Source organism: Brachyhypopomus gauderio, chromosome 15 (assembly GCF_052324685.1).
Source record: "Brachyhypopomus gauderio isolate BG-103 chromosome 15, BGAUD_0.2, whole genome shotgun sequence".
NCBI lineage: Eukaryota > Metazoa > Chordata > Actinopteri > Gymnotiformes > Hypopomidae > Brachyhypopomus > Brachyhypopomus gauderio.
In genome coordinates, this window is record NC_135225.1 from 22,458,118 (window position 1) to 22,474,239 (window position 16,122).

The 16,122-nt window shown below is 41.3% G+C and overlaps 1 protein-coding gene across 2 annotated transcripts; it reads left to right on the forward strand.

The window, feature by feature from the left end:
* The first annotated feature begins 526 nt into the window (after positions 1 to 526).
* Positions 527 to 14,593, forward strand: gng4 (G protein subunit gamma 4). 2 transcript variants are annotated; one of them, XM_076974961.1, is made up of 3 exons: positions 527 to 1,187; positions 3,373 to 3,487; positions 12,327 to 14,593. In XM_076974961.1, the coding sequence occupies exons 2-3, from the start codon at positions 3,389 to 3,391 to the stop codon at positions 12,453 to 12,455; spliced, it is 228 nt and encodes a 75-aa protein (XP_076831076.1). In that variant the 5' UTR covers positions 527 to 1,187; positions 3,373 to 3,388; the 3' UTR covers positions 12,456 to 14,593. The 2 variants fall into 2 exon arrangements, with proteins under 2 accessions (XP_076831076.1, XP_076831075.1); XM_076974960.1 differs by having other exon boundaries at positions 568 to 1,187; positions 3,380 to 3,487.
* The last annotated feature ends 1,529 nt before the right edge of the window (positions 14,594 to 16,122 follow it).

The window sequence follows — 16,122 nt, forward strand, 5'->3', positions numbered from 1 at the left end:
ACCTTCAACTACCATATCAGATCATATTTTTCAAGAAAGGATGAGAAATTTAAAAGATCTTCATGACAATCTAAAGGATTCTTTACACAAATACCTTTTTCATACCAATCTTTTCTATATACTGACTTCCTACCAAGTGTGGTTTCTTGCCAGGGGTCTTCATCCATGTGATATTTAAACACCCCCCCCCAACCCAAATATTCAAGGATGGCTGTCTTTTTATTCCTGTTTTCAAAAACTTTGCAGGGTCTTGAACTTATTTTTTCAGATTCACAAACTTTCAAAGATTTCAAGGACCCAGGGGAACCCTGTAGATACACAGATACATACATACACATGGCAGTTTTCATGAGAAGTTGGAATTGTACACATCTACTATACACACCTAAACACCTCACTTGCCAAATGTTTTTTTTTTTGGACATTTTGGCATGTCATATTCTTTAATCACTAGTAACACATCTTAGAATTCACCTTATAGATCCTCATAAAGATATGAACCTGTAACCCTATGTTGATGCTTCATTGTGGATATAATGGGAAACCCAGTGATGTCAACGATGATGTAAAATTAAGCAGGGAAGCCTGTTCAGTCTGCACGTCCTGGACACTCTGATGCAATGAGTCGAATTAAGAATGGAGAGGATGCGATTTTTACCCTTTTGTAGAGCAGAGAGGGGATAAGCGCAAGCTCTCGTCGGCACAATGGTTAGAGACTTCTAGACCTTTTTGACTGTTAACGTACTGCGTGAAAAACAAAATCCGAGAAAAAAAATTACACTATAGGCTGCAAACGCAAGCGTCAAGCCGTTTCTTAAAGGCGCAGCGGTGTGTACCAAACGTCTTCCTGACACCTTTATTGTGGCCTGGTGCGTCATTGCGAGGTTCCCCACACATCTGTCGGGTCCATGAAGACTGGCAGCGAGCCTACAGCCTCTTCTAAATTATATTAGAGTGAATCGGAGAATGCGTTGCACACTGGAAAAAGACTCGTCGTTAATTGCAAATGAAAAATACTTGAATTAACCATTAAACTGGATAAGACGGAGACGGGACTCAGGCGAAGCTACTTCGGGGTTTTCCTCGTTTCCCCCTCGTTGTGAATCCCAATTTGACAGAATCTCTTGTAGGGTGGAGTCGACCCCGTTTTTCGAGTACTGAAGAGTCTGATCTTTGGCACGTTTCAGGTAGGTATATGTGTTCGACTACTGTGTTTAATCGGCTTTTTCTGCAAATACTGTTTAAGTTAAAATATTATACAGGGGGATAATGAGACAACGAGGATGATGCAGACTACAATGATTGCATACTGAAACCTCTCATAATTTTAAACATTTGTAAATATAATATTTTCAGTTATTAATGTTCAAATAACCAGATAACACTGGTATATGAAGCACTGACACTCTGTATAAACGACGTATTGTGAGGAGCTGTATCTGTCCAAAGAATCTCAAGCGTTGAAGGATTTAAATCTAGACCACAAGGAAGGTACCGCCACAGGCTGAGGATGTCAGGATGGCCAGATCATACATGAGACCATATAGCCGACGCAGTTTAGAATTCATTCAGAACTGCTGGGTGCAGCCTATGACCTGGTATTTAAATCTGTATTTCATCCAAACGGTTGAAACAGAAACTTCGCACGCATCCAGATCTCCCCGTAGGATTTCATTCACCTGCAGAATTCGATTTATACCGTGACAAAATTGGTAACAAGGGTCTGAACGAATGGCTACGCACGCCCCAGAAATTTTCATTTTGTTCTTGGAGTAGTACACATTCCAGCTGTTATATATCCTTATATTATTATATTCACATATAATTATAATTAAAACAGACCAAGCCTACTGCTACAGCCTAAGTTCCAGGTTCGCACTTAACGAATCTGTTTACCTAATACAAAATCTACTGTGCTACCACTTAGTGTATATTACAAGTAGACTATTCTCCATTTTGCCACCGGGATTCCCCCACACTGATAAGAGAACACATATTTACAAGGCCAGGAATTAAATGACTGGTCATGAGTTCCTTAAAAAATATGTTACGCCGGAGGGAAAATTATCTTAACTACAAACATAAATGCGCATAAACTAAAATGTTATTAAATTGTCGTTTTATGGAGCAAGTGCTTAGAAAATAAAATATACGTGTTGATTAAACCCCACTCCCAGCCCTTTTTTAGAAGTAGGCTACTTGTTGAGACAGTTTAATACTGGAATATAGTTAGAAAACAGTCTAAGATTTAAGCAGAAAGTTTTGAAGCCCACCCTGGTGACCATACATTGCAAATATGTTTTTGTCTTCTCTATATTAACACACCTGACTCATTCACAAGATTTGTAGTAATCAGATCTTGTAAGGCAGGATAAATACAGTAATGTTTATGCCTAACTAATACAATAATAACGAATATAAAGAATCATTGAATAATTATTAAACTTATTTATTTAGTCAGAGTGCTAGAACACTAGAAATTTGTCTGAGAACATGTAAGCTTGCTGACCTTTTCCATCCTTAGACTCCTATGATTAAAAATGAATACTAAAAAAATCCTAATAGAAAAATCATAATAGAACAGAGAGGTTTTGCCCTAATTCTAGTACAGGCCTATTACAATAGTATTATGGGGTGGAGCCTTGCATCAAATGTATGCTTATAGAACTTAAATTGTGTTCTATGATGCTGTATAATAAAATGGGAAACAGTAAATATGGGCCCCAATGAACAAGCTAAAGGTAACATATCAATGTATCAGTTCTTAATTACACAACTAAGTGAAGGAAAGAACAGCTGTACATGAAAAACACAGGCTGAATGCGTTTCCCTAGTGATTTTGAAAATGAACTTAATAGAACAGTCTATGGTTAAATGATTCCTGCCTTAGATAGCTCAATGACTCATTCAAGTACATGTTGTTTTAAAGGTCTTGCACAATGTTTACCTATCCATTTAATTTTATTATCAACATACAGCATAAAACTGCATTTTACTGGCATAGTCTAATTGAATAGTGCACCCCACCTTCATACTTTATATTGGTGTGGTTATAAAATGCTAGTGGACAACTCATAGACTGGTTTTGTTAATAATGATACAATTATTTTGTGCCCCGCCGCCACCTTTCCATTCCAGATAAGGCACTGACTGACACATTTTTAAACTATGTTTCTGATGCCATGTACCAGATACCAGAAGCAGATTCCTGACAGGAAAATCAGGGCATTGTCCTAAAGAAGAGCCAATGAGCCCAGAGTTGATAATGGTCAAAATGATTTAGCTAAACTATTGAATCCATGATAAGCATTTAGCAAGTATTTTGAGACTTTGAATGGCATTGCTAAGTGACACTTCTCTCCTCCTCGTGAGTCTGCAGGTGTAAATCATGAAGGACGTTATGGCCAACAACAGCACTGCCAGTATTTCCCAGGCTCGCAAAGCTGTGGAACAGCTAAAAATGGAAGCATGTATGGACAGGATAAAGGTGAGAGTTTGTCTGTTTGACCCATGTATATAAATTACATTCATGAATAATTGTTGATACTTTAGGCCATCTCTGTTTATATAACTATTGTGTAAACACAAATTAATAATAATTTGTGTTTACATAGAATCAGTGATTGTTTTTTCAAGTGTATCAAGAGAGAATGTTTATTTTTTTGATTACTGATTTAACAGGTGAAACTTTGAGCAGGTCATTTATTGTGCCTCTTTATGCATAAATCCAAAAAACAAACAGAACATTTCAGTACTGCTACATTTACAGAGAGAAAAAGATTGCCTGGGTAATTCTAGGGAGGGCTTTCATTCCACTGGATATGTTCACAGTTTTCACTTCCTTGAATACGATCACTTTGCAGATGGCAAACGTAACACCAAATGCTATCAAATGTTACCATATGCTTACACATTCCTACACACCTTATGCTTTTTTCCTACACTATACTTCGTGGTAGTAGCACACCATAGTATGTTTGCACATTTGAGTCAATGCAATCTGACTATTAGAAATATCCTTTCATATTACTCCAATTCCTATATTTATCATAATAAACTCATTTACATATTTACTAGTCCATACGTAGAGGTAGAAGAGTGAAAATGTGAAGTTCCTGGCTTAATCTTATCAGTTTAATATAGGAAATATGGCATTTTGAACTACTGGCATCCCACACTTTTGAAGTTTGTGAGCTTATGGTTTAGGAAGAAAGATTGGTCACCAGCAGCAAACACTGAATACAATCAATAGAAACCACAATCTCCAGGTAAACATGAAAGATTTATCATGAGGACAATTTATACTCATGATATATACATTTTCTTTGATACACTTTTAGAAATGCAGTACTGGGGGCTAGATGAATTTATACCAAATAATTAAATGTAAATTATAAAATTAATGTTTCAGTACAAGAACTAGAAAGAATGTTTCAGGAAAGCACTTCAACTGATTGCCATAATATATGGCTTTTTAACTGAATTACAGTAGAGAAGTAATGGAAAGTAATACTGAAATATAAATAATATTAATCAAGTAATGCACACTCACCGGCCACTTTATTAGGTACATCTTGCTAGTACCGGGTTGGATCTCCTTTTGCATTCAGAACTGCCTTAATCCTTTGTGGCATAGATTTAATAAGGTAGTGGGAACATTACTCAGAGAGTCTGGTCCATATTGACATGATAGCATCACACAGTTGCTGCAGATTTGTCGGCTGCACATCCATGATGCAAATCTCCCGTTCCACCACTGGTGACCACAGGTCTGGTGACTATGGAGGCCATTTGAGTATAGTGAACTCATTGTCGTGTTCAAGAAACCAGTCTGAGATTATTCGCATTTTATGACATGGTGCGTTATCCTGCTGGAAGTAGCCATCAGAAGATGAGTACCCTGTGGTCATAAAGGGATGGACATGGTCAGCAACAATACTCAGGTGGGCTGTGGTATTGACACAATGCTCAATTGGTACTAATGGGCCCAAAGTGTGCCAGGAAAATATCCCCCACACCATTGTACCACCACCACCAGCCTAAACCATTGATGCAAGGCAGGATGGATCCATGCTTTCATGTTGTTGACGCCAAATTCTGACCCTACCATCCAAATGTCGCAGCAGAAATTGAGACTCATCAGACCAGGCAACGTTTTTCGAATCTTCTATTGTCTAATTTTACTGAGCCTGTGCGAATTGTAGCCTGAGTTTCCTGTTCTTAGCTGACAGGAGTGGCACCCAGTGTCTTCTGCTGCTGTAGCCCATCCACCTCAAGGTTTGACGTGTTGTACGTTAAAAGATACTCTTCTGCATGCCTCGGTTGTAACAACTGATTATTTGAGTTACTGTTGCCGTGCTATCAGCTCAAACCAGTCTGGCCATTCTCCTCTGACCTCTGGCATCAATGAGGCATTTGTGCCACAGAACTGACGCTCACTGGATAATTTCTCTTTTTCGGACCATTGTCTGTAAACCCTAGAGATGGTTGTGCGTGAAAATCCCAGTAGATCATGGTGACCGATGTCGGCCAGAGGAGGATGGGTTCCCCCCCTGAGTCTTGGTTCCTCTCAAGGTTTCTTCCTCATGCAAAAAAAAAAAACTAGGGAGTTTTTCCTTGCCACTGTCGCCCTTGGCTTGCTCACTGGGGGCTAGGACTCGGCACTTGTAAAGCTGCTTTGTGACAATAACTGTTGTAAAAAGCGCTATATAAATAAAATGTGATTGATTGATTGATTGATTGATTGATCAGCAGTTTCTGAAATACTCAGACCAGCCAGTCTGGCACCAACAACCATGCCACGTTCAAAGTCACTTAAATCACCTTTCTTGCCCATTCTGATGCTCAGTTTGAACTGAAGTAGATTGTCTTGGCCATGTATACATGCCTAAATACATTGAGTTGCTGCCAGGTGATTGGCAGATTTGACAATTGCGTTAATGAGCAGTTGGACAGGTGTACCTAATAAAAGTGGCTGGTGAGTGTATAACATAATACACTTTGAAAAAGATCACCCCAGCTCTCATGAAACCTCAGGATAAACTTATCATGCAAAAAACTAGTTTGCCCTTTGTGCTGATCCCATTGTCTGACTCCTGAGCTGTTTCTCATGTGCCCCAGACTGTGCTTGCCTCCTGGGCCTCGAGTTGAGCTGCCAACACTGTGTACAGGAACCAGGCCATGTAGTCCACCACATTTACTCTTCTTTGCAAAAGTCAGTGTTGCATCTCTGTAGAACAACTTTGATGAAACTGGGAAGATAGTATGACCTTCATAAACAACAGTGGCTCAGCATTGTGAGTTGAGGTGAAGGCGGAGCCTTGAGGTAAACACTGGCCTTTGTTTTCAGGCATTTGAGGATGCGAATAGGAGGAGCTTCAATGGAAATTGGAGTTTAAGACCAGAAGCTCAGACGCTATGAGTGCCCTCTCTCCCTGTGGATTACTTGACAGAGTGAGGGGAGTGCACAAAGGGTGAAAGTTAAACAGTGACAGAGATACTGTAGAAAGCAGAGTGAGGAAGATGCAGCACACTCATCCTCCAAATCTAATTAGTGTGTCCTCTGGAGGGGGGATGGCATCAGTGGATCATCATCAGGAAGAGAATCAGAGCTCATCTGATTGAGGGATGTCCTCTCTCATTAATTCCTCAATCACACAGTGGAATGTGATATGTGTACATTTACATTTATGGCATTTGGCACACGCCCTTATCCAGAGCGACTTACATTTTTATCTCATTTTTTATACAAGTGAGCAATTGAGGGTTAAGGGCCTTGCTCAGGGGCACCTCAGTCATGGCCTCAGATCTGGGAATCGAACCCGGGACCCTTCGGTCACAAGACCAGTTCCCTAACCACCAGGCCATGACTGCCCTTAGTAGTAGTAGAGCCTAATTAGTAAGGCTCTCCTTCATCAGTGGGTTATGTGCCCATTGTAATTATTGACTCTTTGCCCACCATGACATCAACCAACCAGCACAGCACTATTTTCTTTGAAAACTAATCTATGTAACAACTTATAACAACATGCCTGTCACGTTACGGTCCCCGACCCCTCCCTTTTGGGCGTGTGTTTACGTTGTCTGCGTCTACTCGTCTACGTCTGTGGATCTCCGTGGGTGCGGTTACGTCCTGTGATAATCCGTCTCACCTGTGCCTCGTCTCGTCATCACGTGGGGTTTATGTGGTTTGTTTATTTAATGTGCGTTCGCGCAGCGTCCTGTGCTCGTCGTTGTTTGAGTCGTACATGTTTCCGTGTGCTTACATGTTTTACGTGCGCCATCTGCGCTATATGTGTCTAAATAAATGTAACGTCCATCAAACGCCTAGGATTCTCTGTCTCGTCCTTCGGACGTCACAGAACGACGAGCCTAAACGAGAGACAAGATGCCAGGCTATGCCACCCGGGCCAAGAAGGGGAAGAGGCCCAGCAGGCGTCACCATGCCTCATCCCCTGCTCCATCACCCGAGATGATGGAGCAGGATCCTGTATGTGCGCTCATGCATCAGGCTCGGGAAGCTTCCAGCGTGGAGAGGGCGGACTATTACCGCGAGTCCGCGGTGCGGATTTGGAGGGAGCGACACCCCTCTCCCACCAGGGAACTCTTGCCACTACAGGTAGGCTGCCTTGAACTCTGCTCTACGGAGAAGACCCCGGAGAGCGAGTCCAAGGAGGAGGAGGAAGGCAAGGAAGAAGAAGAGGGTGAGGACCCTGCTCCCTCTGTGTGTTCCGCCCCCACAGTGGATTACGGTGAGGGTGCAGAGGAAGAAGAGGAGGAGGACTATCCCCCCTTCATATGCTCCGCCCCCACCGAGTACTACGGTGAGGGCGAAGAGGAAGAAGACCATCCTCCCTCCGTTTGCTCCGCCCCCACCTGGTACTATGGTGAGGGCGAGGAGGAGGAAGACCATCCCCCTTTCTTGTGCTCAGGTTCCGCCGAGTACACGGACAGCGAGCTGTTTTCAGAGGAGGAGGAGGAGGAGGGGAGTTCTCTCCTCTCGTAGTACTCTACTGGGACCGTGAAGGGGAGCAGGACTCCGGAAGAGGGCGTGTTCTCCGAACGCTCCGAGGGCAGTGCCATGGACTACTCTAGGGGTGAGAGCCTGGAAGAGCCCATAAGCTGGAGCCTGGGCAGTGAGGAGGAGGAGATGGAGGTCGAGGACACTACCACTGTCAGGTCCAGAAAGTTAGCGCTAGGAGGAGGGGAATTCCCCCGGAGTGGTCCCCCTGAGAGAGAGAGGGCGGGTAGCCAGACCTACCCCGCGGCACGCCCCCCGAGGGCTTCCACAGAAGCCGGTAGCGTGCCAACCGAGAGGGCTGCAAGAGCGTCCGCCAGCCGCACCGCACCCGGTGGAGGGTTTGTGGCGAGGGCGGGCAGAGAACCGCCTACCACAGCGCCTGCAGCTCCCGCAGCCCCCGCAGCTCCCGGGTTCCCCCCGCTGACCGCTCTCCTCCTGGTGCGAAGCCTGGCACCATTTACATGTCTGTCTGTCCCTGTGTTCGTGTGTATTCCCGAATGTCTGCCAAATCCCCTTTTCCCTCTCGTGCCTCTGTGGGTGAATGTTCCTGTTTGTGTGTTCGTGAATGTCCTGTTCTGTTTGTCTAACGTGTTTTCCCCGGTCTTCCCAAGGAGGGTGTTTTGAGCTGTTCGTGGCAGACTCTACACCAAGGGCGGTCACCTCCCAAACCCAGGACTGAGCGCGTCGGATCCGCCCATTGATGTGGGTTCGGGGCACTTGGTCCTGTTGGCACCCCGGGACGGGTAGTGCCCTTGGTGGGGGAGTCTGTCACGTTACGGTCCCCGACCCCTCCCTTTTGGGCGTGTGTTTACGTTGTCTACGTCTACTCGTCTATGTCTGTGAATCTCCGTGGGTGCGATTACGTCCTGTGATAATCCATCTCACCTGTGGCTCGTCTCGTCATCACTGTGACAAACCACATAAACCCCATGTTTATGTGGTTTGTCTATTTAATGTGCGTTCGCACAGTGTCTTGTGCTCGTCGTTGTTTGAGTCATACATGTTTCCGTGTGCTTACATGTTTTACGTGCGCAATCTGCGCTATATGTGTCTAAATAAACTAGGGGCGGGACGCGATTAAAAAAATTAATCGAATTAATCGGAAGCTTTGTAATTAATTTATCGAAATTAATCGCATTTTAATCGCATTTCAGTATTTAACATGAGAAATATTAATTTAAGTTTGAATGATGAATGAATCAATGAACATAATCATAAACTTCAACATCTTGTTTATTTTTCCACCAGTCTACTACGAAGACCAATATATGTGTAGTGTGCAGAAAACAGTTCAGAACATTGGAAATTCTGACCAAAAATGTTGTTTAATTTAGGGAGTTTTGCTCAGGATATTGGAAGAATTGAAGTAAATCAGAAGATGTTTTTTAATACCATTTTAGATGGTAGACTTTCTTTAATTTCCCAGGCCTCTGCCATAGGCATCTTCATAGTGCCTAGAAGTGGTCTTCTGCATGCTCAAAGCAAATGACTGGATCTTCATCATCTATAGATTCATCATCTATAATATGAGCTGTCACACCAAGATCATTCTTGTTGCTAACAGAGGTCCAGTGATCCCCAGTCAGAGCCACATTTGTGGCACTCTTCACAATAACCTGTTTTAATTCTTTCCTCATCATACAGCTGCTGGATTTTCTTCGACATTGTCTTTCTGGGGTGAGTTTCCCAAAACGTTCTTAGTGCCAAGTACTTCGTCACCTCGTTCTTACGTACGAGGTTAAGAAGTACTTGGCGCTAAGAACGTTTTGGGAAACTCACCCCTGGACGGTAGTTCGTAACTTGCATCAGTTGACGCAATTCGCAGCGCTTCTTGTAAGCATTTATCTTCGACCACAGAGAGCGGACAACACAAATAATGTGACGCATCATGTATAAACGCGTGCGGAGTCGCGCGCTACGGCCATTCGCGAAAGTTTAATCCAGTCTTAATGGTCCAATGAAGGTCAAACCAGGACGTTTCCTCACAGGATGTGAATTACGGACGTTTGGTCACCCTATCGTACTAGGAATACATTTAGCAGCTAAGTTATCATTACTGACCTGCGCGTTAAGCTGGGCGTACACTGTGCGATTTTTGGCCCATTTTCAGCTGATTTTTCACTCGTTTCGGCTCAATCGCGCGTCGTGTATCGTATAGTTTACACAGGTAAACGAGGAACGATTCACACCTCACGACCAACTCCCGATCAGAAATCGCAGCGTCGCAAGAACATCAAACATGTTTGAAATTCAAATCGCTCCTCGTGAGAGTATCGCACTGTTGAAGCAGCTCCACGAGCCGACTCTCCCTGCGATTTAGTCGTACAGTTTGAGCTGGAGCTGAGTACACGATTTAAAATATCGCACAGTGTACGCCCAGCTTTAGCCGCAACATGTTTTGCGTTGAGGTGGTAACGAAGGGTGGAAGTGCTCTAAGCGAACTCCTTCCTACATAAAGTGTAAATAACACTATTTTTGTTTGTACTTCCATCTGAAAGTTTCTTATATTTAAATTTCCCATCCACCAGTGTAGCCTCTTCAGTCATCTCCATCATGATCATCTTATTGTGTGTCCATAATCTGTATGCCCGGAACTCACGCACTGAGAAACATTCCACGGTGCAAAAGTGTCTCGTCCGTTAAATGCGTTAAAATGCGTTAATTTTTTTAGTGCGTTCATTTTCCTGTAATTAATTAATCGAAATTAACGCGTTAAAGTCCCACCACTAAAATAAACGTAACGTCCGTCAAACGCCTAGGATTCTCTGTCTCATCCTTCGCTGCGCTCCGGACGTCACAATGCCAGTATTGTTTTAATGTAAACTACATTAATGTCTGTTAAGGTTTTTACTATTAGCAGACTTATTTTCTAGTGTGAGTTGACAAAATATATTCTGAGAATAATGTTTGGTTTTGTCTTGACACATGCACACTATAATGCATTTATATTTTAAATTAGTTGAAAGGGGGTGATGGGAAGTTTAGTTTCTGAGAACAATGCAGGCAGGCCACTAATACTGACAGCCATCTGTTTGTGAATGTCACTTACACGTTCACAAACTGTAGGCTTGAGCTGCCAGCCTCTCTCCCTCACAGGTTTGCCTTAACCTTGGAAAATATCTCTCTCCTTACTTGGCTGAAATTTATTGGCCTTGTCTGCCTAAGATAATATAGCTAGCTATACAATATATAGCCAGTTGTCTGTTAAAATAGTTCAACCAATATTACATCAATCTCCCAAACTACGCCCATTTATTTGTACATTGTTATGAACATCCTACAGTTTTTTCTTTTTTTTTTTTTTACAATTTACGGAATGGATTTAAATTAATTAATAATTACAATTATTAACAATAGCAATTAATAATGAGATCAGAAACAGTACAGCAGCTAAAGATAATACTACAGGATGCATTCACATTGTTGGATTATGCAGATCATACATATGCCTTTAAACTGAAGGTTGCTAAATAGAAAAAAACTGATAAAAAAAGACCTTTCATTTATCTATTGTGACCCTGAGTCAGTGTATGCATACAAGTAATACACAAATGTTTCTCCTTGCTTTTTGCAGAGAAACTACATAAAAAAGAATGCTAGATATGCAGTACGTCTGTATTTCTTTCTGTGAGCTTATTGTATATTATTTGTACTTTGTACTACTCTGCACCACCCAGGTTCAAAGGCCTTGTCACAGATCAGGTAAGTATAACACATGCTGCAGTTATGAGAGTAACATGCAGTGAGTGTATTCTGCTTCAGTCTTCTGCTGTGCACATTATTTGTCTCATTACTCTTGGGCTCTCTTTGTCCAAAGACCTGCATATAACATCATCTTTCATCATATACAGGAAAGTTTTGATTATAGTAAAGTATGTTTTGATTACAGTAATGTCTCTAGTTATGGCAAATAAGTCAGGACACAAAATGGCTTCCTTGTTATAGTAGTGTGTTCCACCCACTTGTGAACTTTTGAACCTATTTACCAAATGTCTGAGTAACAGATGGATATGTTTGTGCTTATTTACTAGTCAGTAAATTTAAACAGAATTGGTAGAGGTAAAATGAAGGATAATGTAAATAATGAGTTGGGTGTGTGTATAATTTTGGTGTACCATTGAGGTGGGGACAGGTGAAAGGATTTTTTTGAGATGCATATATTGTGTGTATGCATATTTAGCTTTATGTGTATCCAAACTGTTCAGTAACTATGATTACAGCAGACTGCCCTTATACTGAGAGTGTTAACAAATGTACGTCTGCTGTTCTGACACTTACTCACCAACCTCCCCCACTGTGGTGGCAGGTGTCCAAAGCAGCAGCAGATCTGATGGCATACTGCGACGCGCATATACGAGAGGACCCTCTGATTGTCCCAGTGCCCGCCTCAGAGAACCCATTCCGGGAGAAGAAGTTTTTCTGTACCATCCTCTGAGATAGGACCAGGATGCAGCCTCCATCTGGAGGACACCGTATCCCTGGCTGCTAGCGTTAAGCTGAGTTTGGGCTATAGCCACGTCTGTTGTTGTGTCAGTCCCCTCCTAGTGACCTGAAATAGGATGGGGATTTTCAGAGGGCGGGAATTTCAATGCCGGGTGTGGGTGGGGTGGGGGATGTCACTCAGGTGACATGCCAGTCAGAGTTTCTTTTGTCTCATTGAATAGATTTGTCCTTGCTTTGTAATTAGAAAAAATAAACCTTGCTCACAATGTATTACAAAAGACGTAAACACTCTGAGTGTTTGGTGGAGGTGGGAGATGGTTGTTACGTTATAACATTTTTATAAGTAACTACAATTTCTTTGTTCCCCTATACTATTATCAAAGATATGTAGAAATCAAACAGGTATTTTTAGTGAACAGGAAAATGCTTTTAATTCAAACTACGTGTGTTTGAATCAGTAGCTGAATTACTGAATCATAACGCAGAAAATGTTTTTATAACCTGATGTATACCCTACAGCATAGTATACATGTCCTGTTTTGTCAGATAGCACAAAGGTACTCTGAGAGTGTGGTTTAATCTTATATAATACATTAACATCAGTAGCAGTGCCCAGTCTGAAAATTATAAAATACTGAAAGGAGCATCAACAAAATTATTATTTTTTACATCATTTATTAGGCTTGGTCTCAGTCAAAAAATAGCACAGCATTCTTTGAACTTCCCTAGAGTGGGGTTTGTCCCAAATGCATTATGGGCATCTGTTATCTTTGGATGGGGCTTATAATCATACAGATGTAATATTTGCGGTGAACAAGCCAATGCCTCATCTGGCCCACAGATGTGGGGGTGGTGGCTGGGGGTTGCATGTGACCCAGACGCCTAACTAGATCACCCAGTTCAACTGAAACCACACTCTGGATAGCATCTGTGTATTTCTCCTGTTGGTAACTATAACAGAACTGTCTATCCTGATACTCATTTTCAGTACCAGAAGTTATTCAGAGACTCCCTATGGGCAACATTAAAATGATGGTAAAATATGGTTTCTCTCCTCTCTCACTGGTCTTGACCTTGTTCATTATCGTTAGCTCATCTCCCCAGAAATAAGCCTACACCAAGGACTGATTCAGACGTCACATTATTGTTGGGGATGAAATTATGTTTCATAGCTCCTTGACAGCCTTACATACAAACAGGGCATGTTCCATGATCGTTCTGCATTGTCTTGCCTGTTCTATTATGAACAAGGGGGTCTTTAACTGAAATGCCAAACTGAGGGCCTGCATGTTCCCCTGTTGTGCTTGTCTGTTCTTTCTAAGGGACTGTGTGAATGGATAGATTGAATCAAGAGTGCCAAGTACTGTGACAATGGCATGTCCTCTATACTTACTTCACAAGGTTTTTCTCCTATTCAAAAAAGCACAATGTTAAATGTAAATTTAGTCTAGCCTTTGCTTATTTATACAAAAGTGTTATTCTATTTAATGCACATCACCTTATATTACCTAAGGTGGTGTTTCTGCTAACTTATTGTATTATACCCCTTTAAAGTGTACTATTATATTGTAACATTAGCGGAAGGTCTTTTTTTATATATATATTTTGAACATATTTTGAACAGCTGGATATCCAGTAGATGGGTGCTAAGGTACCCTCTAGATGTTACATTTGTCTAGGATCAGCTCACATACTACAAAGTAATTAATAATTTCACTGTATTACTTTGTAAAGTGGATAACTTCGAATAAAGTCTATAATATATCCCTGATGACCTCTGTGTAAATACATTGTCAAGTTTTACAACATGTATTACATAAGAATGAGGGTTTCTTACAACTTATAAAGGTGGAATTTCAACAATGACAACTTGTGGTCAATTTGCTAAATTCAGTGGATAAATCTCAGCTAATTTCTAACATGTTTATGAACACACAATATTTATGATTTAATAAGAGTAACTTGCATGGACCTATTAGCATATATATTAGAATTTTGAGATACTTGTTATTTAAATAATGCTTATTAAATGTATGGAATTGTTGGTGCTTTTCTGCACTTTTCTCTTTTAGAAGTTTGGATGTGTAGATTTGTGCAATTGTACAAATGAATAAAAACATTTCAAATTTGTCTGAGTCCATTTTATTGTCTGAATAAGAAATCACAGAACATATTGTTGGACAGGTGAATACAAAGATTAGAATATAGTCTGAAATATTACAAGCTAAAAAACATGGATGAGAACTGCAGCCAGTGTAAAAAAAAAGCTTCTCTGATCAACTCCAATGAAACATGTAAACTCTTTGACTATTTAAAGTAATATCAAACCCCTGCTGAATTTTTTGTGGGTGACAGTAAGTTACTGAAGACACTTCTGAAGTGAGGTTCATGATACTAGCCATGTGTCACGTACCATATAGCATTTCAGAATCAGAATTGCCTTTATTGTCATTATAATTTGCATTACAATGAAATTTGATTCTACTCCAAGGTGCTTGTTGGAACAATAAATACACACAATGACATAAAACGACAAGGTAAAAAGTAGTGCCACATTTACAAATGGTTCGGTAGATTATTTCCATGATATGTTGAATATTGCACAAAGTTATTTACAGTGTATGTTACATAATATTGCACATGGGAAGTATTTTACATGGGTTGTATTACACATGGCTTGGGAATTTACATTATTGTTGCCGTTATTGACATGTTGTTCAGTGCAGTGATGGGTCTTGGGTAAAAGCTGTCTCTGAGCCTACATTTATGTGATCAGTGGAGACACCTTGTGACAACTATTAACGTTTCTTCATGTCTTCGATCTTTTGGAACGTTCAAATGGGTATTTTTCTGTATTACTATTTGTACACTTTTTACATAGCCTTTTTGTTTGTTTAGTTGTTTTTGTTTGTTTACAGTGGTTTAACCTTGCCTTTGGTAAGCTAATTTGTAACATGACACCCACAGACTGGATCTTTTTTATTGTGGTACAGTTTTGTTTAGCGTAATGGATACTTCACGGACGAGGCTGAAGCAGAGGCCTGCTGTATGCCTGTAAAGTCTTGGGCCAGGCAAAACTCAATTGAATCATACATAACTAGTTCCTATATGTATGAGCAACCTGATTTTGGCCTGGCCCAGAATCATTTTAGCCCTCAAATCTAAATGGCAAAATGGCATATTGACTAAGTGCACAGGTGAAATGGTTCACGAGGTGGATTTCAGAGGCCTGCTGTATACATGTAAGGCATTGGGCCAGGCAAATAACATATGCATCATACATAACGCTTTACTATATGTAAGAGAAACCTGATTTTGGCCTGGCCCAGCATAATTTTATGCTTCAAATCCAACTGAAAACATGACACATGCAGTGGTGCGCACATGAAATTGTTCAGGTTGTTATTTGCCTGGCCCAGCGCCTTAAAGGTATACAGGAAGCCTCTGAAATCCCCCTGAACAATTTCATGTGCGCACCACTGCATGTGTCATGTTTTCAGTTAGATTTGAGAGCTAAAATGTTACTGGGCCAGGCCAAAATCAGGTTTCTCGTACATAGAGTAACGTGTTATTTATGAAGCATTTGAGTTTTGCCTGACCCAAGGCATACAGCAGGCCTCTTAAATTGCTGCTCTTGCATCATTTGACCTGTGCGCACC

What these genes read in the sequence shown, in the direction of transcription:
- gng4 (XM_076974961.1), top strand. Translation starts at nt 3,389, where the DNA reads ATGAAGGACGTTATGGCCAACAACAGCACTGCCAGTATTTCCCAGGCT. An exon ending in CATGTATGGACAGGATAAAG is followed by an intron (nt 3,488 to 12,326) that starts GTGAGAGTTTGT and finishes CTGTGGTGGCAG; the next exon opens with GTGTCCAAAGCAGCAGCAGA.